Here is a 23927-nt window from a genome sequence, read left to right as displayed (position 1 = left end):
GCAAGCAGCCACCTATGTCCCCCTCCACCATCTCCTGTGCCTTCCAGGCACGTGGCTGGGATTCAAACCCCAATGTCTTACGGGATCCCTTGTCCCAGTTCCTGGATACTGTCACTCTGGGGTACTGTCAGGTACAAAGGACCTCTGGCTGGTGCGGGGGAGGGGGGGCAAGGGGTTCATGGGCCTACAGGGTCTTTTGTCCTTGGAATGGCTATTTGTCTTCTCGTAGCACTCAAGGGAAAGGGTTGTTGGGTTGTTCTCTCTGCTCCTGAGAGCTAGCTACCTAGCTCAGGGCTGGCTCCCCACCTCCCACAGTTAGAAATTGGTTCTTTCTCCATTTTTTTCCATTCCCCGGTCCATGGTTTTTCTCTTGTCCAAATACAGTCCTACATTTCCACAGCCTGTCTTTCTCTTCCTTTTGTCTCTTCACAGAAGGGGATCCCTCCCTTCCGTTCCTATGCCGCCTGTTTTATCTCTCCCAGTTTGCAGTCATGCACCTATGGCCTGCTACGTTGTCCCTGTGGGCCCCTGGAGGTGTTTCTGTCACTCTGTAACCCGGATTCCTAGAATTCCAAGTCTTCTGGCCTCAATACTGCTGTGTTTGAGGGACACGGGAACTTCCGGTCCCCCTGCTTCTCCACCATGTTGACCACTCTCCAGTAACCTTTTCTGTAATTTGAATCTAATTTATGGAAATAACTTGAGTAGCCATTTAGCTTCAAGTTTGAGTTGAATAAGAAAGGTTGTCTTTTGTGCTACTCTTTCACATAGATCTAGATAATTCATTGAAGCAGTTGCTTTGGGAACTTCTGTTGGCATTTAACTAATTTGTTCACATTTTACTGGAATATTGTTAGTGAATGTCCCTGTATTTTTCATATTGGGCAATAACTTTCTTGTATAGTTTATCAGATAGATGCAAAAATTATAGTAGAAAATAATAAATACTGTCAAATGCTTTGACCTGTGTACCATTAAAGTTTCTATCGTTAAACTCTTGGGGAGGTCATTTCGCCCCTGACCCCAAGTTTTAGTTAAGAAATGTATATTAGACTAATGATTCCCATTTCCAGAGAAGCTAATGTCTGGTCTTGGTTCTGATACTTAATAGTTACGTAACCTTGTGCATGTCACTAATACCTTTGAGCCTCAGTTTCCTTAGCTGTGAACTGAGGTAAACAAGAATGTGAAATGCCCAGAAGAGTTTAAATTTCATCATGCAGGCATTAGAGAAGTATTTGAAAAGTACTGACATGAGCACATCTGTTTTAGGAAGATAATCCTAGAAGTTGAGGGGTTGCAGAAGTGAGGTTAAAAACAATTGGAGACCTTTACGGTAGCCCAGGTGATGTGATACTGAGATTTTTCAGTTTCCTGTCTTATAGTTTACCATTTTTATTCTTTTAATTTACTATAGTAAATTAAGTTTCAGGAAGTAGTGCAGTGATCTATTTTTTAATATTGGGACTGTAACAAAAGTTTTATGCAATGTAAACTGAGATTTGAGCACTTAATTTCTCCTGTTCAGGCTTCGCAAGTGACCCTCACGCAAACTTTTAAGTTCTGTTGAATTTGTCTTTTTATGTGTAAAAATTAAGATGATAATTCCTATCTTACAGGATAGTCTTTTGAGTATTAAAATGAAAATGTTTTGGGGTGCCTGGTGGCTTGGTTAAGCATCCGACTTCCACTTAGGTCATGATCTCATGGCTCGTGAGTTGGAGCCCTGTGTCAGGCTCTGCTGACAGCTCAGAGCCTGGGGCCTGCTTGGGATTCTGTGTGTCCCTCTTTCTCTGCCCCTCCCTTGCCTCACACTCTCTGTCTCTTTCTCTCAAAAAATAAACATTAGAAAAAAAATTTTTTTAATGAAAATGTTTATGTGGCAGACACATAGCCAACACTAACTGTTAGTGTTAGTTTCACTTACCTCTTTTATTTCCACATTTAAAGTTTCCTACAATGTCTCTAGTGGGGTTGGGTGGGATTATATGGCAAAATAACTTTGCAAAGTTTGAATCCTAAAATGCCACTGAGGGCAGATGGTTTCCTTCCTGTCAGGCCTACATTGCTTTGTTCTAGATTTAATCAGTTTCAGAGGTCCATAAGAGCCTCTGAAGTACAATGGTGGTCTTTGCAAACTTGTTTAGGCTTTTTTCACCTTTTCTCAGGCCAGAAATGTGTTAAAAATAAGGGTTTTATAATTTTCTGTGGCAATCCTGTGATTAAATATTGCTCTGTATTAAGTACTTGAGCTTTATAGTACATATTAATCAGAGATAGGTCTGTGCCCCGCTTGATTGTTTTCTTTTCTGAGAAAGACTTTTTAGTGTTTACACTTAGATGTTTCACAAACATCTCAAATTTTATACATTCATTATAATACTCTTGATTTCCTGCCTATGCCACCCCCCCTCAGGCTTGTATCCCAGATCTTTCCATCTTACTAAATGACGTATTCTTCCATTCAGTTATTCATACCGAAAACCTGTGAATTATCCTTGCTTCTTCTTTTTTCCAACTTCCTCATGTAATCTAATCATGTTGGTTCTCCTTAGAAAATATTTATTCCCCTCCGTATTCATGTTCACCATCCAAACCACTGTCATCTCTTGATTAGATGACTCTAGTAGTCTCTTAACCCCCACTTTTGTCTCCCTATCAATTTATTTTTCCCACAGCAGAATTATCTTTGAGTATTAATCTGATTATCACTGTATTCTCAGTGCCCCAAATAATATCTGATATATATAGTAGGCACTCAGTAAATTTGTTGAATAGCACTCTTTTTTAAAAATGTTTGTTTATTTATTTTTGAGAGAGAGAGCACGTGTGAGTGGGCTGTGTAGGGGCAGAAAGAGAGGGAGACACAGAATCAGAAGCAGGCTCCAGGTTCCAACCTGTCAGCACAGAGCCGGACACGAGGACTCCAACTCATGAACCACGGGATCATGAGCTGAACTAAAGTTGGACGCTCAACCCAGGTGCCCCAGAATAGCACTCTTACTTACAGTTCCTCAGAGGCTCCTTGTTGCCTACTTCAGTAACATCTCTTGCAGTTTTTTTTTTCTTTCTTTGACAGATACTTTTTTTGATACTGCATATTGATATGAAATCTCATCAAACTTTATTATACCAAATGTTCCAAAATAATGATGAAGTTTTGGTTTATAGAATGTGCATACATTGTTGGGAGTACTAACCCAGCAGCTGGCTTGCATGCTACCAAAAAGGCATATAAGTATCAAAGGAAAGAAGTGATGTTTGTGAAGTCAGGAGATTCATAGCTGCCACCTGGGACTGGACCTGCTAGGATGCCCAGACTGTGTATGCTTTGGACTGTATATTGAGTTTCTTGGGTAGCTGCTATACAAACTCGTGTAGCAATACCAAACGTCCCTTAATCTTGGTGGGCACTGACATTCTCTGTGCTTAGCTGCTAGAATAGATATTTAGGTGGTAGAATGTTTCCATGGCTGTGATCACCTCATTTATAGGGGAGCAACGAGTTGTCAACTTGTGGGAACCATTATTAGGTGCTCTACTAGATTTGAATCTACTTGTTGCACCTTCCAAGGGTCTTGGACAAGGCTATTTTTTGGCAAAGGTAACTAACTCAAGGGTGAAGATGAAGGAATCAGTCAGTATCTTAAGATGTACTTTGTAGGAAGCTCTTGCTAATATGAGATATGAGACGCTAAAAACAATCCTAGTTTGCAACTGTCTTCCTCTGGTGACTTTCCAGCATGCTTAGAATAAAATCCAAATTCCTTATCTGGGCTTATAAAGCTGAATGTGATCTCACCTCGTTTACCATTCTTCCCTGTTTGCTATATTTCCTCCAGATATGCCAAGCCTTTTTGCTTCTCTCCAGATGCTCTCTTCCCACTTCCAGTCTTCTCCGGGCAAACTCCCTGTCATTTAGATGTTTGCTTAAAACTGTTTCTTCAGAGATTACCAAATTATATTCTGCCACATTAGCCTGTTTTTCAACACAAGGACTTATCTCTAACTAGGATATTATCTCCCTGAGAGTCAGGGCCTTTTCTGTACTGTAAACTGCACTATTTACAGTTGAGAGCAATTATCTCGTACATGTTAGGGATTCAAATATTTGTTGACTGAGTTTGCTGATGTACTTTGTAAAAAAAAAATTAGAGCACGAGAGCACGTGAGTGAGGGCAGAAGGGGAGAGACAGAGAGAGAAAGAGAAGGAGAGAGAAAGAGAGAAAGAGAGAAAAAGAATATCCTAAGCAAGCTCCATGCTCAGCACAGAGCCCAATGCTGGGGTCATTTCCACGACCCTGGGATCATGACCTGATCTGAAATCAAGAGTCAGACGCTCAACTGACTGAGCCATCCAGATGCCCCTGATGGTGTATTTTTTAATTGACTTCAGAGTACTGAGACTATTGATACTGACATTGGGGAGTCTATTAATAGTAATTTGCGTGAATGATGTGGGGGAAGTCCTATGTTCATTTACTAGGATGGAAGGAAATCCAAAGGTTATGAGTGAATAAAATTAGTAAGTATTTTAGACTAAAACTGCTTCTCTGAGTAAAAGTAATAATGTTCTATGTAACCTTTATGAAATTAAATGTATTTGAAGGATGAACTAACATCTCAAATATTTAAATATTTTCTCCTTTATTTTGCCTAGTCATTTCAGCAAAACTTAAAGAAAATAAAAAGAATTGGTTTGGACCAAGTCCTTATGTGGAAGTCACAGTTGATGGACAGTCAAAGAAGACAGAAAAATGCAACAATACGAACAGTCCCAAATGGAAGCAACCCCTTACAGTGTAGGTTTGAAAGTATTTTCTACAGTGTATTTAGTTTAATAAGTGAATAGCAGTGAAGCTTTAAAAGTTTCTCACTTGTTTTCTTTGCCCTTCTTCTCATGTTTTTGTTTTTCTTTCTCATCTATTCCTAGGACTCCTTTCTCTAGTCCCTTTTTTGTTTCTCTTTAGATATTTCTGTTTTTCCAATCTCTCCTTTACCTTCTCCAGTTTAATTGATGGTGGTATCATTATTGCTACTGAACAGCATCTGGAGAGCCCGTGGTTATGGGCCTAGAAAGATTTTTAACAGCTCTTTCCTTAAATTAGGGTTGAAGTACAGGGCTTTTAAAAATAATTTTTTTGGTGTGTGTTTGTCTTGTCCTTTTTCTTCTTTTTTTTTCTCTTTCTCTTTCTCTTTCTCTTTTTCTCCTCCTTCGCCTCAGCCTCCTCCTCCTCCTGCTCCTGCTCCTGCTCCTGCTCCTGCTCCTGCTCCTGCTCCTGCTCCTCTTTGTTTCTTTTTCTTTTCAAGTAGGTTTCATGCCCATCCTGGGGCCCAGCATGGGGCTTGACCTCATCACTGTGAAATCAAAACCTGAGCTGAGATTAAGAGTTGGATGCTTAACCAACTGAGCTACCCAGGCAGCCCTTGTTTTTGTGTTTTTAATTATGATGCCCACACAGAACCTACACAGGGGTTTTCTTCCTTTAAAAAAAAATTCTGTAACTCTGTTTTTATGTATGTATGTATGTATGTATATATGTATGTTTATTTTTGAGAGCGAAAGAGAGAGAGCTAGCAGGGAAGGGGCAGAGAGAGAGGGAGACACAGAATCTGAAGCAGGCTTCAGGCTCCGAGCTGCCAGCACAGACCCCCACGCAGGGCTCGAACTCACAAGCCGTGAGATCATGACCTGAGCCTAAGTCAGACACTTAACCAACTGTGCCACCCAGGTGCCCTATAACTCTGTTTTTATACTTTACATAGCATGGTTATCTCTCTAGCTGTATACATATAGATCTAGCATACCTTATATAGTTGTTTAATAATATCCCTTAATATGAATGGACTATCGTGTATTTTATTAGTTCCCTATAAATCAGTTGGTTTCTTGAAGTTTATTTATTTTTGAGACAGAGAAAGTACAAGTGGGGTTGGGGCAGAGAGAAGGAAAGAGTGAGAATCCCAAGCAGGCTCCATACTGTCAGCACGGAGCCTGATGCAGGGCTTGAACCCATGAACCGTGAGATCATGACCTGAGCTGAAGTCGGACCTTAACCTACTGAGCCACCCAGGTGCCCCTAATTAGTTGGTTTCTAATGTTGTGTTATTACGCAGCATTGCAATATATACATCCATGTGCCTGTCTATATGTTGGTGTTATTTATTTTTTTTAATTTTTAAAAAATGTTTATTTTGAGAGAGAGAGCAGGGAAGGGGCAGAGAGTGAGAATCCTAAGCAGGCTCTGCACTGTCAGCACAGAGCCCCAAATGGGGCTTGAACTCACAAACTGTGAGATCATGACCTGAGCTGAAACCAAGAGTCATGCACTATATGTTGGTGTTTTTATCTGTAGGATGAATTCATAGAAGTAGCATATAGCTCACTTTTAACACTTACTGACAAATCACCACATGTTGGTACTGAGCACTCATTGAAGACAATTATAGATTAATTTTAGTGTTTTTACTAAAATGGAAGAAAGCATGATTTATCAACAAATGGATTTCAAGATAATATACCATATTTAGTTTGGGGACCAAATGTATATTAAAATGTAGCTCAAAATATAACTAACTGGTTGTCACCACATCAAATATACAAAAATTCTTTTTATTACATAACATTTGGGATTCTTTTTTTTAATTTTTAAATTTTTTAAAACATTCTTTTTTTTTCTTAAGTTTATTTTTAAGAGAGAGAGAGAGTATGAGTGGAGAGAGTGTGAGTGGGGCAGGGGCAGAGAAAGAGGGGGACAGAGGATCTGAAGCAGGCTCTTGACTGGCAGCTGAGAGCCCAATGTGGGGCTTGAACTAGTGAACTGTGAGATCATGACCTGATCCAAAGGCAGACACTTAACCGACTGAGCCATGTAGGCGCCTCCTAACATTTGGAATTCTTGAATTTTCTTCCCTTAGAGAAATAAACCAGTGACTAAGGAAAAGTTTCATTTCTAAATGGTGAGATATTTGAAACTATAAGCTGTTCACACAGCACATGCTGATGTGTATAGTATTTATTCCTAATAAATGACAAAACAAATTGGATATACCTAAATTGTTTTTTAACATGACTTTTATTTTTATTTTTTTAACATGACTTTTGGATTTCTAGGGTATCTGGATGTACTTTATGATGATTTTGAGCAAATAAGTGAAATTTAAGAAGTATCCTAATGCTTATCTGTATTTATTTCAACAAAGTTTCTTAGACTTTGTTTTTAATTAGTGGTCTATTAGAGATTGAATCTACATTTAAAAATATATGAGCAGATGTTTTTTTAAAGCAAATGAAATCTGTAAAAGATCACCAGTGTCTGTAATGACGAGAGATATTTAGCAGAATAACTGAGTATTGACTGAATACTCATCAAGTTTCTCCCAACTGCTGGCTCTGCTCACTAGATGTGCACCTTGAGGCTCTTTAAGCTGATAATGATATGAACTCCTTAGTGGTTTAAAAGTTAAGAAAAAAGAAACTTCTCCTTGTAGTCTCTTAAGGTAATATTATTGTTGATCCAATATTATTGTTGATTATTGATGATGTTTGGGGGAACGCATAGCTCAAGTTCTGAATTTTTAAGTTGTAGCAGATTGGTCTGCAATGTTTACATGGCTTCTGTTGTGGGCATTCTCTCTAGAATTGAATTAATTTAGATAAGACCATCTTTGAGAGTATACTTTATCCTTTTTCAAATGAAAGTAAAATTAATAATTCCTTACATTCCATCCCCATTTAGTTTGTTTAAACTTAAAATGGTGGTGAAAATATGATAATGAGGGTAATAGACATAGGTAGCCTTCTGAGAAAGAGTTTATTTGTCCCCCCAAATTTCATCACCCTTTAGAATGAAGTATAGAGAAATTCAAATATTTCTAGAATTTTTCTTTCATTTTCAATTTTTTAAAATGTTTTATTTATTTTTGAGAGAAAGAGACAGAAAGTGTACAAGTGGGGGAGGAGCAGAGAGAGAGAGGGAGACAGAATCCAAAATAGGCTCCCAGTTCTGAGCTGTCCGCACAGAGCCCAACATGGGGCTCGAACCCATAAACCATGAGATCATGACCTGAGCTGAAGTTGGATGCTTACCTGACAGAGCCACCCAGGTGTCCCTAGAATTTTTCTTTATAGTATTGAACCATACCATGGCAGATAATAACAGTGTTCCTGTTTTTCTAATTGGTGACTTTGAGAACACTTTGTATGCAGTTTAGTGCAAGTTCAGATTTCCCAAAATTTGTTTTGGAAATTACCATTACAGATAGTATTCTTCTTCTCCTCCTCCTCCTCCTCCTCCTCCTCTTCCTCCTCTTCCTCCTCCTCCTCTTCCTCCTCTTCCTCCTCCTCTTCCTCCCCTCCCCCCCTTCCTCCTCCTCCTCCTCCTCCTCTGTTTTCAGACCTTTGTTCAAATTACAGCCTGCCACTGACTAGCTGTGGGATGCTGGGCAACTTGCTTAATTAACTTCTCTGAATAGTGGTTTCTATATCTGAAGATGCAGGTGGTAATTCCCATCTCTTAGGGTTGCCATGAAGATGAAATGAAATCACTTCAGGCTCGCTATACTACCTGACATAAAGTAAAGATTTAATTTATAAATTAACTTTTTATACTACTAAAGTAAGACAAGTTTTCTAACAGTTTGTAGCATGATGAGCAGTTTTACTTGTGTTGGTGATATATGCATGAAGTTGCCCCTGTAGTTCAGCCACAAATGAAAATGACAATGTGAGCATGTAGCATTCAGATGTTTTCTGTAAGATTACAAAATAGGGGCAATATTGATTGTACAATAAACTGTAAGAGATACAGTCAGAAGATTTTAGACATTAAAATTTAATTGTAATTTATTTAGGATCCCACTGTGATATTTTAATGAAAATAATAATTTTTTTTTAACCTTTCTTCACTTTTAGTATTGTCACCCCTGTGAGTAAATTGCATTTTCGCGTGTGGAGTCATCAGACACTGAAATCTGATGTTTTGTTGGGAACTGCTGCATTAGATATCTTTGAAACCTTAAAGTCAAACAACATGAAACGTATGTATGTAAAAGTAACAGAAATTGTGTTAGGCTATTTGTTTTTCTGCAAGAAATACATGTGCAAGACTGCAGAATGACTATGTTCACTATTTGTTTTTAAGTTTGCTTGGTTATAATATTAATGAGGAGAACAATCTTTAGCTTTTTTTTAAATGTATGTTTATTTATTTTGAGAGAGAAAGAGAGAACCAATGTGTGCATGCATGTGCACTTGCAAGCCTGAGTAGGGGAGGGGCAGAGAGAATCCAAGCAAGCTTTGCATTCTGAGCCCTTGAGCTCATGACCTGAGTTGAAATCAAAGGTCAGATGTTTAACTAACTGAACCACCCGGGTGCCTCGAATTTTGAATTATTTAAAGCATTCTGAGCAACCTTGGTTTAGCCATTCATTTTTGACCCAATATTTTTTAGTAAATTTAGTAAATAGGTACTTATTAAAATATTATAACTCAATTATGGAAAACTAAAGAATATAGAGATGAAAAATGTAATCCTATTTCAAAGACATATATGATTAATATTTTGACAGATTGTCTTTTCAAATGCTTTTTTTAAATTTCCTAATTTTAGATGGCTGTGGTTTTATTTGTATGTGTGTGTGTGTGTGTATATATATATATATATATATATATATATACACACATATATATATATATATGAAGATATATAAAAACTTGAAACATGCTTGTTTTGATTAATATATCATGATTTAAAAAAAATTTTTTTTTAATGTTTATTTTTGAGACAGAGAGAGACAGAGCATGAACGGGGGAGGGGCAGAGAGAGAGGGAGACACAGAATCGGAAGCAGGCTCCAGGCTCTGAGCCATCAGCCCAGAGCCCGACGCGGGGCTCGGACTCACGGACCGCGAGATCGTGACCTGAGCTGAAGTCGGATGCTTAACTGACTGAGCCACCCAGTGCCCCTAATATATCATGATTTTAAAACATAGATGTTTTTCTACCCCTTGACTATCTAAAACATACTTTCTAAATCTCATTTAGGATTTAAGAGATGCAGTCCATTCTTAAGTTATATGTTTTCACTCAGTAAAATTCAGGCATATATTGCTGAATAATCCCGCTGGCTTATTTTCTGCAAGGATGGAATGAATATAACAAATGAGATGATTGAGCTATTTAGTATTTTATATTATGGATATTAAACATTAACAAATGTTGTTGTTTTTTTAAATGTTTGTGTCAAAAGTCCTGAAACCTCAGAGAAGTATACTAAAAACAATTTATATACACAAAAATGTAAATTTTTTCTGACATTCATTGTTTTTAACAGTTAAGATGGCTTAAAGAAAAAAAAGTGACTATTTGTTCTGTAATTATATTCTCTTACAGTTGAGGAAGTAGTTGTGACTTTACAGCTTATAGGTGACAAAGAGCCAACAGAGACAATGGGAGACTTGTCAGTTTGTCTTGATGGGCTGCAGTTAGAGTCTGAAGTTGTTACCAATGGTGAAACTACATGTTCAGAAAGTAAGTAATCACTTTTTATATAGGCTCTTTAATGATTCTTCTAATGTTAGCCACCATAGATGCTGTATGTAATTATTGCTATTCTTTTTCAGCTTAAAGAAATTATTTCTTTTTTAAAAAGAGACATTGATTATTTTAAACATTTTCCTTTTAGTGCATTGTTTCTATGAATAAAACATTTTTCTGTAAGTTGAAAAGTTGAAAATCAAAGTTGAATCACAGTTGATTCTGTGTAATGAATTGATTCGTAAACTATTTATTTTGTAGACCAATGATGATAGTTAATATGGCAAATGGTGCCATACCCTCTCCATTGCCAATGGCAGACATAGTGTGTCTGTAGTAGTATCTAGTTGAGTTTAAATTTGACTTGAAATCCTTCTTAGTACTGTATCAGCCTACCAATACAAGCTGAAATCCATTTGCCATTCCTTTTCCATTTCTGTAGGCTACATTTACAGAGGTATCTTTGTGTTACAATAATGACAAAACCAATTCATTATACGTATACCAGCATAGCTTACAATTTATGACTCACTAGTTTTTGTTAAAGGAAATAATAAACATTAACTAATTGAAAGAAGTTTGGCACCCGGATTAGTGCCTATATAGCTAGCATGCTTAATGAAAGTACTTCTTAGTGGATTCCTTTTAGATTTTTCCATTACTTACAAATGTGCTAAGCAAATTTTCACTTGAAATGTCAATTTAAGAATCCCCAAGACAAAGAGCAGATTAGTAGTTTTCTTGATTAGTCTGACAAAGTTCTTTTTGTTTACTTAGAAACTACATTATAAAACATTTTGCAGTCGTCAGATGCTATTCTTCTGTTTCTGCTTTGGAAGACTTCCTACTTCCTCTTTAACTCATGATCTTTTTTAATAGCAGGACCTTCAACACAGTCCTGGTGTATCTTCCAGATTGTTTCTTTGAGGTTAGTGAGGGTGGAGAGAAATTTCTGAAATGGTCATACTGCTTCAGAGTTGACAAGTTCATTTTAATTGACTGCTATTCATAGGAACTCTGTAATAGTCAAATTTTTCCATAAATTGAAATATTAGAAAATAATACACAAGTTAAATTTCATTTTTATATTGCTCTACACTCTGCATTTATAGCTGCTTAAGTTTTTTACCCCCTACAAGTTGAAACTGTTACCAATGAAAAATACTTAATAATTAACAAAGCATATCCATTTTCATATTTTAAAGTAGAATCTAAATTGTATATTTATACTTACAACTTTATTGTTTATTGCCCACAAAAGTGAATATTTCTATGTTACCAGTTTTCCACTCAGGTAAGAAAATAATTGATAGAATTTAACATAATTATTTGAAGTAGAGATTTTAATTGGAAAGTCACACTGTATTTTAGGATTGGAGTTGCCAGATAAAATAGCTGCCATTTTTTTAATGCTTGCCATGCCACTATGGTGATGTGTTTACATATATACTCATTTAACCATCGTAGCTTTAGTAAGGGACAACCTGCATTTTGCATATAAGGAAATTGAGACTCTGATAATTGAAATAATAAGTTCAATATCACACCAATTAGTATGATGCAGAGTCAAGATTGAAATACAAATATTTGTTGATGTTTCCTATTCTTTCCAGTTGATTCACACTTAGAAACCGAGAAACTTTGAATCAAGTCATGAGTTGTAAGCGGACAAAATCTGGTCTAGTTCACAAGCATGCATGATGGGAACTACACTTAGATTGTTCTTTGGTTCCATTTCTGTAACTTTAATTATAAACCAGAAATGAAAATAAGAGTTTACCACTAAAATTGAATTTCTAGCACCTGGCATAGGTTGGTTGGATAAGAACTGGGGAGGTAGGGGGGTGAGGGGGATTGCTTTTGTATTCGAATAATTTTCTACTGTTAAAGATTTTTAGATTATTTTTTTTCCCCTGAGAACGTTAGAGGTTGTGTTTTGTTTTAAAAAATTTTTTTAAGATTTTGTTCTTAAGTAATCTCTATACCCAACGTGGGGCTCAAACTTACAACCCCAAGATCACACATGTTCTACTTACTGAGCCAGCCGGGCGTCCCAGTCAAGTTTTTTTGTGGAAGAACATGTAGAATGGTTCTTAGAAGAAATTTGTTCTTGTAGACTTAAATATTTTTGGTTAATTTTTAAATAATGTTTATGAAAAGAAATCACTGAATTTTAGTATTAAAAGTCACCAAATAATAGCTTGCTATAAATGTAGATTTAGTGGGAATGTTGGATTTTCCTGATGAGACAGTATTATCTCTTTGGATACTTAGAAATTTTTGGCTCATTGTTTTTGGTGGATAATTTTTTTTTTAAATGACAGTTAAATAAATAAACCTTTTTCAAGTGAAACAAAATTTACTCAACGTGTTTGTTTTTTCTTCATGCTTATCTTCAGGCTTTATTTGAAAACTAGAGAGCTTTATATCCTCACCCCACCTTCCCAACCCCATGCTGGCTCAGAGAACAAGTTTAATATGCAACTGAGCATCTTAGTTGTAGTTGTCACATTTTCTTTGATATTCTTTCTTACTTCTCTGATTTAGAAAGTAACTTCATAATTTGTCCTGGTGTTTTCCTCTCTTTAAGTACAGAGTTGCCTTTTATGAATCTCTAGGAAAAATCCTTTATTTAATTAGTTACACAGATTTACTGCTTTAGCACTCAGATCTAAAGTCAGTCAACAAATTGAGTGTCGGCAGTTCATATCTGCAAGAACTTCCCATTCATCTGTTTTTACCTCTTGGGCTGCTGGTAGTGGTAGATCATTAGTTTAATACCTGTCTTCCTAAATATGACCTCCAGTAGGAAACACTGAAAAGCATTACTGTCAAAGACATTTTTCCTAAAGACAAATAAAAATCTATTTTACTTTTAAATTCATGATTATAAAGTAAGAACATATTCTTATAAAGATCTTTATTCTTTACCATGCATACTCTGGATGTATTTAAAATTAATTTGGAGATAGGTTTTGGCATATGTGACCTTTGGTTCTTAATATGTATGTTCCATTCCATTTTGACTGTATCTCATTCTTTCTTTCATTTGACTCTAGTTTTTGTGGTTCCTTTTAATTGTAATGTAAATCGCCATTTTATATCAATGTATCTATAATGTTTTCTTATCAGTATAATAAACTCTAAGAAACTAGCTTAAATTTTTGCTTTACCAAATATTACTTGAAATTACTGATCTCAACTGGATCTGGGTACCAACTAATTATTTTATGGAGATAAACTTATTTGACTTATCTTTGAATGTTTTTGTATATATGTTCAAATATTAACTAGTTTACCCTCCTCAAAAAGCCAGGAAAACTTTATTTCCACTAGTTCTACTTTAAAAATCCAAATATTAAGGCTGTAATATAGTCATTATTGGTTTAGAGTAAGACTTTGCTGAATTCTTCATCCATTTATACAATTTACAAAGCATTTTGACTTATATTCTCATATATATTACATATATTCTTATATTTAACATGTGTAATACATAAACCAGCATAAATTATTCACCCATAACTGCCACACACCTTAAGAAATTAGAGCATTAACAATCATTATATCCTCCTGTATTTTCCTCCCTAGAAATCTGTATCTTTCCCCTACAGATAATCACTACTCTAAATTTTGAATTTATCATTTCCTTGCTTAAACATTTTTTTTATCACCTGTGCATGTCCCTAAGCAGTCTATTACTTGCACTTTTTCTTGAGCTCTATGAAAATAGATTTTTGCCTTTTAAAATTTATCCATAGTACTTCTCTGTAATTCATTTATTTTTGTTGCTATATGATAATCTGTTAGGTGAATATACCACAGTTTATCCATTTTTATGTCAAAAGACAGTCTGATTTCTTTCCAGGTTTTGCCACTAAGAACATACAGTCATAATTGAATATTTTTGCGTTTAGTCATTTATATGTCTCCTGGTACAGTTTGAAGAGTCTATGTGGGATATATACTTGAGAATGGAATTTCTCCTATATATTGATATGTGCACTTTCAGTTTTACACATTTATTGTTTCTCAAATATGTCCCTTTTTTGTTGTGATTCTTTTGAGGTACAATTTACATAACATACAACTAACCTTATAAAGTATACAATTCAGTGGCATTTAGTATATACATAATGATAGTATCTACCACCTCTGATTTCAAAACATTTTCATCACCCCAGAAAAACAAACCATTGTCCATTATATAATCACTCCCCATTCCCCACCCCCAACCCTTGGTAATCTCTAATATGCTTTTTGCCTTTAGGGATTTGCCTATTCTGGATATATCATAAAAAAGGAATCATATAGTACATGACCTTTTGTGTCTGGATTCTTGGCATATTGTTTTCGAGGTTTATCAAAGTTGAAGCATGTATCAGTACTTCCTTTTTTGTGGCTGAATAACATTCCACTGTATGATTCTGCCACAATTTGTTTATGCATTCATCTACTGGTGGACACATGACTTACTTTCCCACCTTTTGGTTATTAATGAATCATAAATAATGCTGCTACAAACATTTGTGTGCAAGTTTCTTTGTGCACATGTTTTTAATTTATCTTGGGTATATTCCTGGGAATGCAATTGCTAGAGCTTATTTGATAATTTCTTGTTTTTTCTTGTTCGTTTTCTTTTGATAAGTTTTTTTAATATTCCCCATTTGAAAATTTCAATATCAAACAAAAAAGGAAAATTCCAATATCAGAGATCTTTGGGGATATATTTTTATTTTTTATTTTTATTTAAAAATTTTTTTTAATGTTTATTTATTTTTGAGAGAGAGACACACCTATAGAGCGTGAGCAGGGAAGAGGCAAAGAGATGAAGACACAGAATCCAAAGCTGACTCCAGGCTCTGAGCTGTCAGCAGAGAGCCTGATGTGGAAAATGAATCCACAAGCCGTGAGATTATGACCTGAGCCAAAGTCGGATGCTTCGCTGACTGAGCCACCCAGAAGCCCCCGGGGATATATTTTTATGTCTGTCCTTCATTGAGACTTGTTTTCTTATGTGTTTGCTGCTCTTTGATTGCCAGTTTATTTTTAATCATAGTCTGTGGGAATTTTAGGGGCCTAAATTGGGGATTAATTGTCTAAGAGAAAGTTTCTTTTGCTTCTGCTAGTGTAGGGTGTGCCACATACCTAGAAACACCTCATCTCCTTTCAAGTCCCTAGCCTAATGTGGCTATCTCTGGTTTAGTTCTTTCACTTGGTGCTAACCCAAGCCTTCTTTTCTGATTCATCTCAGAGCTGATAATAGCCATCAGGATAACCTTTTTTTTTTTTTTTTTTTTCCAAATTTGCTTACTTCACCTTGTTCCTGCTCTAGTATCAGTTCACTTGTTTGTTTTGCTTTCAGATTGCTAGGCACCAGGAAATAGAACAGTGTGTTAAATTGCTTCATCTACCAGTTAGTTATTTTATGGCAGGGAACCCCTTTTGAGTAGTTCACTGAATAGAAGAGATCTTTGTAGATCTTCCAAAGTGTCCTATGGGTAAAATGTGTGCATTTAGAAATCTGATCATTTTTTCTTGCGGAAATTGGCAGTAGGAATACTTCTAAAGAACAATACATTTATAAAATGCAAACTTTAAGATCACTGTTCTCTTCTTGGACATTCATTGTATAAGTATCAGATATTTTGTGCCTTTTTTAAAAACTATTCTCTGGAAGCACAGAATTAGGTCTGTATAATTTATGCCATTGAGGCACCTGGGTGGCTCAGTTGGTTACGTGTCCAATTTCAGCTCAGGTCATGATCTCTCAGTTTGTGAGTTTGAGCCCCATGTTGGACTCTGTGCTGACAGCTCAGAACCTGGAGCCTGCTTCAGATTCCATGTCTCCCTCTCTCTCTGCCCCTCTCCCACTCTCACTCTGTCTCTCTCCCTCTCTCAAAAAAAGAATAAACATTTAAAAAAATTTCAGTTATGACCTCACCTCTGTATTGAGTGGATGAAAATGGCCTTTGTACTTCTAAATGAAATGTAATTTTGAGAAACAGTAATAGCTAATATTTATGGAGTGCTTATGTGCTGGGCACTGTTCTAAATCTTTACGTGTAATCCTCACAACTATTCTGTGAAGTAGGTATCATTATTGTCCCCATTTTATAAGTGGTAAAAGGCACAGGAAAGGCAAGTGTACTTTTCTGAAGTCACAATGTTAGTACATGATGAAGCTACAATATAAAGTCAGGCAGTTTGGCCTCAGAGTCTGTGATTAAATACTGTGCTTTTTGTAATAAATGAAAAAGTTTAGAAGTGTCACTTATTGGTAGATTTAAATGGAATGTTCCAGGGGCGCCTGGGTGGCGCAGTCGGTTAAGCGTCCGACTTCAGCCAGGTCACGATCTCGCGGTCCGTGAGTTCGAGCCCCGCATCAGGCTCTGGGCTGATGGCTCAGAGCCTGGAGCCTGTTTCCGATTCTGTGTCTCCCTCTCTCTCTGCCCCTCCCCCGTTCATGCTCTGTCTCTCTCTGTCCCAAAAATAAATAAACGTTGAAAAAAAAATTCTTTGAATGGAATGTTCCAGATTTTTTTTTTTTAAGTTTAGTTATTTATTTTGAGAGAGACCATGAGAGCGTGAGCATGTGCATGCTGGGCAGGAGAGATGGAGAATCCCAAGCAGGCTTTGTGCTGTCAGCACAGAGCCCAGTGCAGGGCTCGATTTCACAAACCATGGTATCATGACCTGAGCCCAAACCAAGAGTTGGATGCTTAACCAACTGAGCCACTCTGATGCACTGGTTTTCTTAATTTTTGAGAAAAGTGGGATACTGATTGATTAATTTTAGTAACTTGTGCTGGATTTTTAAATTTCATTTCCTGATTTCATTTATGTCTCATCAGCTATTTGAGGCAATATATTCTATATAAAAATAATTCTTGTAGGGGCTCCTGGGTAGCTCAGCCAGTTAAGCGTCTGACTTTGGCTCAGGTCATGATCTCATGGTTAGTGGAATTGAGCCCCGCATCAGGCCCTGTGCTGACAGCTCAGGGTCTGGAGCCTGCTTCATATTCTGTCTCCTGGTCTCTCAGCCCCTTCCCTGCTCACGCTCTGTCGCGCGCGCTCTCTCTCTCTCTCTCTCTCTCTCTCTCTTTCTCTCTCTCTTTTATTTCTTTCTCTCTCTCCCCAAATAAATAAACATTAAAAAATTAAAAATTCTTGTAAAACTGAAATGTACTCTTTTCAGGGGTGCCTGTGTGGCTGTCAGTTAAACGTTCGACTCTTGATTTCAGCTCAGGTCATGTTCAGCTTAGGTCATGATCTCACAGTTGGTGGGATTGAGCCCCACAAGTCAGGCTCTGCACTGATAGCATGGAACCTGCTTGGGATTCTCTCTCTCCCTCTCTTTCTCTACCCCTTCCCCACTTATGCTCTTTCTCTCTTTCAAAAATAAACATTAAAAAAATTTTTTTAGGGACTCCTGGGTGGCTCAGTCAGCTAAGTGGCCAACTTTGGCTCAGGTCATGATCTCACAGCTCATGGGTTTGAGCCATTTTTAACAGCTTTATTGAGATTTATATTTCATAAAATTCACTCATTGCATATATCCAGTTTAATAATTCTTAGTAATTTAACTGAGTGACCCAACCATTACTGTAAATCAGGATTAGAACATTTTCATCCCCCTGGTAAGATCCTCTTATTTACAGGAAATTCTGTTCCCACCTCTAGCCCTAGGCAACCACTAATCTATTTTGTTTCCAAAAATTTGTGTTTTCTGGACATTTCATATAAATGGGAATGGTACAATGTGTGTGGTCTTTTGTGTCAGACTTCTTTTACTTATTAGCACAGGGTTTTTCGGGTTCATCCACGACATACCACGATTCAATTATTTGTTCCTTTTTATTACTGATAGTTTTCCATTGCATACGTATACCATATTGTCTGGTTATCCACTTGTACTTTCTTATTTTTGGTAAGCTTTTTGTTTTAATTGAAGGATTGTTGACACACAAAGTTACATTAGTTTCAGGTGTACAACCTATTGATTGGACAAATCTGTATATTATGCTGTGCTCACTGCAAGTATAGCTACAGTCGGTCACCAAACAACACTATTAAAATATTATTGACTATATTCCTTATGCTGTACCTTTTATACCCCCTACTTTTTTTAATGTAATATTTTTAGACAAGATGATATTCCTGGCAACCTTGCGGAGTATGGTATAGTGTAGTGGTGATTCAGCATTTTTTAAATGAAATTAATCTATTAATTATGGTTTGGAGTAATGTAGTGATGATTTCACTGTTTAAAACTATGTATTTGGGGACTTAAAAAAATTTTTTTTTACATTTATTTATTTTTGAGAAACAGTGAGACAAAGTGTGAGTGGGGGAGGGGCAGAGAGAGGAGACACAGAATCTGAAGCAGGCTCCAGGCTCTGAGCAAGCTGTCAGCACAGAGCCTGATGTGGAGCTCGAACCCATGAACTGTGAGATCATGAACTGAGCTGAAGTCGGACGTTCAACCGACTGAGCCACCCAGGCGCCCCAGGGCCTTTTTTTTTTTAATGTTTATTTTTGAGAGACAGAGAGAGAGACAGACAGAGCACGAGTGGGGGAAGGGCAGAGAGAGAGGGAGACACAGAAGCAGGCTCCGGGCTTTGAGCTGTCAACACAGAGCCCAATGTAGGGCTTGAACCCATGAACCATGAGATCATGACCTGAGCTAAAGTCAGATGCTTAACTGACTGAGCCACCCAGACGCCCTAGGGACTATTTATTATTCTTTAACTAACTTAAAATAGACTGATAAACTTGAGTTCTTGTTTCTGCATTTTACAGTATTTCCTTCTCTGTTATTTTTGCTGCAATCAGTGTGCCTACCGTCTAATGTTTTTATAGTGCACAGACCCTTACTGAATCCTCAGGTTATTTTGCATGAATGAAATTTGAAGAAAGTGTGAAATTTGTGGCATTAATTTGCCACTTGAGATTAGTTGGTACCTTTCCTTTTCTTGAAGTTATTTGCCAGGCCTTTGCATAAGAGAGATGTTACTGGTTTTTCTGTTTTCAGAATCTGTTTTATTCCTTATCCTGCTGGTTATCAGTATTTTGTGTGAGGTATTTGGAATATAAAAGATGGCTAAAATATTAGATTTGAATTAGAACCAAGCAAATATATATTTTAAAAGGCAGAAGTAGGACATCAGTAATAATACCTTGACTAATTAGTATCTCCTAGACCTAAAAAGCATTTGTGCAAAATTTTGGTAAACATTTTTTAATTTCAATCATATGAACATTTTATCACATTTTTCCTTTAAATATCATGTTGGAATTTAAGTTATAGTGTGTTCTACAAGATTTAATAAAATGCTTTGCCTGTTTAGGAAAAAGGTGAAAATCACTTTTTGAAACTCATTTTCTGTGTAAATTTTATTGATGTTCAAGGTGCTTCACAGAATGATGATGGCTCTAGACCGAAGGATGAAGCAAGGTAAGATTTCACTTGTTCACCAAAGAATATAAGAAGAGACCAGGGAGAATAAATAACCATTTTAGTCAGAACTTTAGTTTGACTAAAGCAAAAGTTTAGACTGATACAAGAATAAAGAAATGTCAGAAAATTTAGGGTTCACAAAAGTCCATCAACGGATGAATGGATAAAGAAGATGTGGTATATATATACAATGGAGTGTTACTCGGCAACCAAAAAGAATGAAATCTTGCCATTTGCAACTACGTGGATGGAACTAGAGGGTATTTATATGAAGCGAAATTAGTCAGAGAAAGATGAATATCCTATGACATCACTCATATGAGGACTTTAAGACAGAACACATGAACACAAGGGAAGGGAAGCAATATAAAAACAGGGAGGGGGACAAAACAGAAGAGACTCTTAAATATGGAGAACAAACAGAGGGTTACTGGAGGGGTTGTGGGAGGGGGGTGGGCTAAATGGGTAAGGGGCACTAAGGAATCTACTGAAATCATTGTTGCACTATATGCTAACTAATTTGGATGTAAATTTAAAAAAAAAAAATTCAGGACTCAGTGGCACCTGGCTGGCTCAGTTGGTGGAGCATACAACTCTTGATCGTGGGGTTGTGAGTTTGAGCCCATGTTGGGTATAGAGATTACTTAGATAATAAAATCTTTAAAAAGAAATTTAGGGCTCAAGGTAAGAAAGGAAATATTTATGAATGTTTCAAAATACTTAGCTTATTTGACTGCAGTTCTTTGGAGTAGCCCAGGGATACCCAAATTGCTAATATTTCCTTCAGCTTGTTGAAAGTGAATATATTTGCACTTTTTCAAAGGCAAGGAGTTCAGAATCCCAGGGCCATCACTGGACTGTTAAATTTTTTTTTCTAGAAAAGCTGGGTTATAAGCTTTGGGTATATGGGAAGGTCGTCACCATCTATGGTATCTTCTGAGCCTTTGTTGAAAGGAGCAGTGATTTGTACCAGTTGTTCACTCTAACCCTAGATTCAGCACTTTTTTTTTTTAAGTTTATTTATTTCTTTTAGTTATCTCTATACCCAGTGTGGGGCTCAGACTCACAATCCTGAGATCAAGAGTCGTATACTCTTCTGACTGAGGCAGCCAGGTGCCAGTGGATTCACCACTTTCATGGGCTTATCTGCCTTGACATCTAGGGCCTAAAAAGTGTTGAATGCCTTGAATGTTAACTGATTTAAACATTTAGGTGTTTAGTGTTATGCTAGAAAACTGATAATGGGAGATAAATTTAGAAAAGGAGATGTTCCTAGTCTTAAGGCAGTAAGTAACATATCTTAGAGAGTTACAAAATCCCATTGGATTCCTCCTTTTTCCCCAAACTGAGTAAACAGTGGGTAGGAAGATGATGAACCACAGAAGTAATGATCAGAAGAGGAGAAGTGTAGAAGTATCACAGAACATAAGGGAAAATACCCTTAAAGATGGGGTATTAACGTGTTAGGTGGTGGCAGGAGAGGAGAGGTGGAGCAAGTAGAACAAAATGTTAATGGTTGTTGAAACTGAGTTGATAGGGAATTTGTGCTACTAGTTTGTCTACTTTTGTGATTTATGGGAAATTTTATAATAAAGTTAAAAAAAGACAACTCACCAAGATCTTTGGGAAAATTAAAGTGTGTAAAGCTATTCTCTTTTATCTAATAGAGATCTCCTTTCAGAGTCACTCCTGTGACAAAAACTCATCTCTTATGCTAATCTCTGAAGAGGTGGAATATTAAGGACTAGTAACATCTTGTCCACGGAATAATAACTGCTTTTATTTCTCAGTGTGATTAAAAAGCAATAGAAAAGAAATATACATATCTCTGTAGACGGGGAGACAACTCTAGCCTCTTGTGCTTCCCCTCAGTTTTATGTTTAATTAGAGTTTTGAATTCCTGAAATTTTCTCCATAATGTTTTAATATTTCAGTTTGTGTTCATCAGGTAACTCCTATTTTATATAATAAACCCATATTTTTCCATTAATAAGTGAGAATGTCATAGAATTTTGTATGCTCATTGAAAGGTTCAGTTAAGGGGTGCCTGGGTGGCTCAGTTGGCTGACTCTTGATTTCAGCTCAGGTCATGATCTCACGGTTTATGGGATCAAATCCTGCCTTGTTGCGCTCCATGCTGACAGTATTGAACCTGTTTGGGATTTTCTCTCCCTCTCTCTCTTCTCTCCCTCTCTTCTCTCCCTCTCTTCTCTCCCTCTCTCCCTTCCTTTCCCTCCCTCCCTCCCTCTCTCTCTTGCTCTCTCAAAATAAATACAATTTAAAAACAAGAAAGGTTCATTTAAGTCACTCTTTCTTTTTACAAATCTCATTATTTTTAATTTTTCTATTTTTTTTTTAAAGTACTCTCTATACCCAACGTGGGGCTCAAACTTAGAATCCCAAGATCAAGAGTCGCATGCTCTACTGACTGAGCTAGCTAGTTACTCCTACAAGTCTCATTCTTAAAGTGCTTTATGAAACCACTCTAGTCAACTGTAAATGTCTTACAAAGGCATTCCTGGAACCCTAGCTTCATGCCATTTATTTAATCAATGCTTCTACCCAAATGAAGTAGTAATCTGAGGAATAGTGTCTTTTAGGTTTCTGAGACTGCCAGAATAATCTTTAAGCATGTCTTTTGTGTTAAGTATGAATTCCTTTATGTTAGCTTTTACTCCAGAGAGTGTATCTCTGAGATGATGGGTTTGAAAAGCATTTTGTAAACTGTCAAATACTGTTAAATGTTACTACACAATGATCATGGCCATGACTGGCTTTTTCCCTTTGCTTTTATTTGCTTACTTCATAACTATAAGACTAAACAGCAGGGCAGTATATACCCAGTGAACAAGGGTTTTGTGCCCCTCCCCTCCAATTTCTTGCCCAGTTATCATTTAGGAAGATACTAAACAACTTTAGGTTACATTACCTTTTTGTCCTAATTCAGGCCCTATTGTATACTGTGAATATAGTCTTGTTAGTCTGCTTTCCTCTGTAGCATGTCTGGATGTCCTATATTATTCAACATTGTCTTCTGTCATTTTTATGAAGTTCAAGATGATTGGCACCTAGTATTTAAGATTTTGTTGTTAGAAGTACTTTATTGGCTGTTAGGACCTTACTGTATTAGCATCTTGGTTCTCCAGGGTTCTTTATCCTGTCCATAAACATCTGGGCTTATGTATAAGTTAGATATATATGCATGGTGAGATAAGCAGAGGTTTATAAGAATGTGGAGCAGAGGAACAAAGCCATAGTAGCATGTAATTAGTAGCTAATTCCTTTTAAAGATAATGGAGGTGGTGAGTTCACACTGACAATTCTATACAGTGTATAGGTTTCCACGTTTTCAAAATCCATTTCAAGTTTTAGTTTCACACCCATTTACTAAAAGAACTAAAATAAACCACCAGTGCTCTTTTAGTATGGCTATGTTTCTCAAACTTCAGAGTGTATCAGAATCACTTGGAAGACTTGTTCAACCACAGATTACGGTCTTATCTCCAGTTCCCAATTTGTTAGGTCTACGTTTGGGCCTACGATTTGCACTTCTCAGAAGTTTCCAGGTGATGCCTATAGTGTTAGACCACGCCATACACTTTGAGAAACACTATGGTTAGACTTACAGGTATTTCTTAGATTACAACAAACTGTTTTGGGAAATTTTTTCAGTTATGTAATGAAGTCTATTTCTTGAAAATCTAGGCTTACAGAATTGTCATTCTGCCTTAATCTCATGCTCTTTTACTTCAGAACTAGTTTGAATTTTGTTTCTTCTCGAACTGTTTTTATTACTAGAAAATAATACATGATGGTTTTAAAAAATGTAAATCAGGGGGCGCCTGGGTGGCTCATTCAGTTGAGCATCCGACTTCAACTCAGGTCATGACCTCACAGTCTGTGAGTTCGAGCCCCGCGTTGGGCTCTGTG

The 23927-nt window shown here is 36.7% G+C and overlaps 1 protein-coding gene across 4 annotated transcripts in view; it reads left to right on the top strand.

Annotated features, from left to right (window-relative positions):
* ITCH (itchy E3 ubiquitin protein ligase) overlaps window positions 1–23927 on the top strand; it is a 143948-nt gene that overhangs the window by 56302 nt on the left and 63719 nt on the right. For 3 of the 4 annotated variants that reach the window (XM_015087599.3, XM_015087600.3, XM_015087601.3), the window contains 4 exons: window positions 4661–4802; window positions 8915–9039; window positions 10394–10531; window positions 19949–19994. In XM_015087599.3, the coding sequence (XP_014943085.1) occupies window positions 4661–4802; window positions 8915–9039; window positions 10394–10531; window positions 19949–19994 (451 nt within the window). The remainder of the gene's footprint in view (window positions 1–4660; window positions 4803–8914; window positions 9040–10393; window positions 10532–19948; window positions 19995–23927) is intronic. The other variant, XM_015087602.3, reaches the window with a different exon arrangement.

This window comes from Acinonyx jubatus, chromosome A3 (genome assembly GCF_027475565.1).
Source record: "Acinonyx jubatus isolate Ajub_Pintada_27869175 chromosome A3, VMU_Ajub_asm_v1.0, whole genome shotgun sequence".
NCBI lineage: Eukaryota > Metazoa > Chordata > Mammalia > Carnivora > Felidae > Acinonyx > Acinonyx jubatus.
Note: the sequence above shows the minus strand (reverse complement) of the source record. Positions and strands in the feature narration are given on the sequence as shown.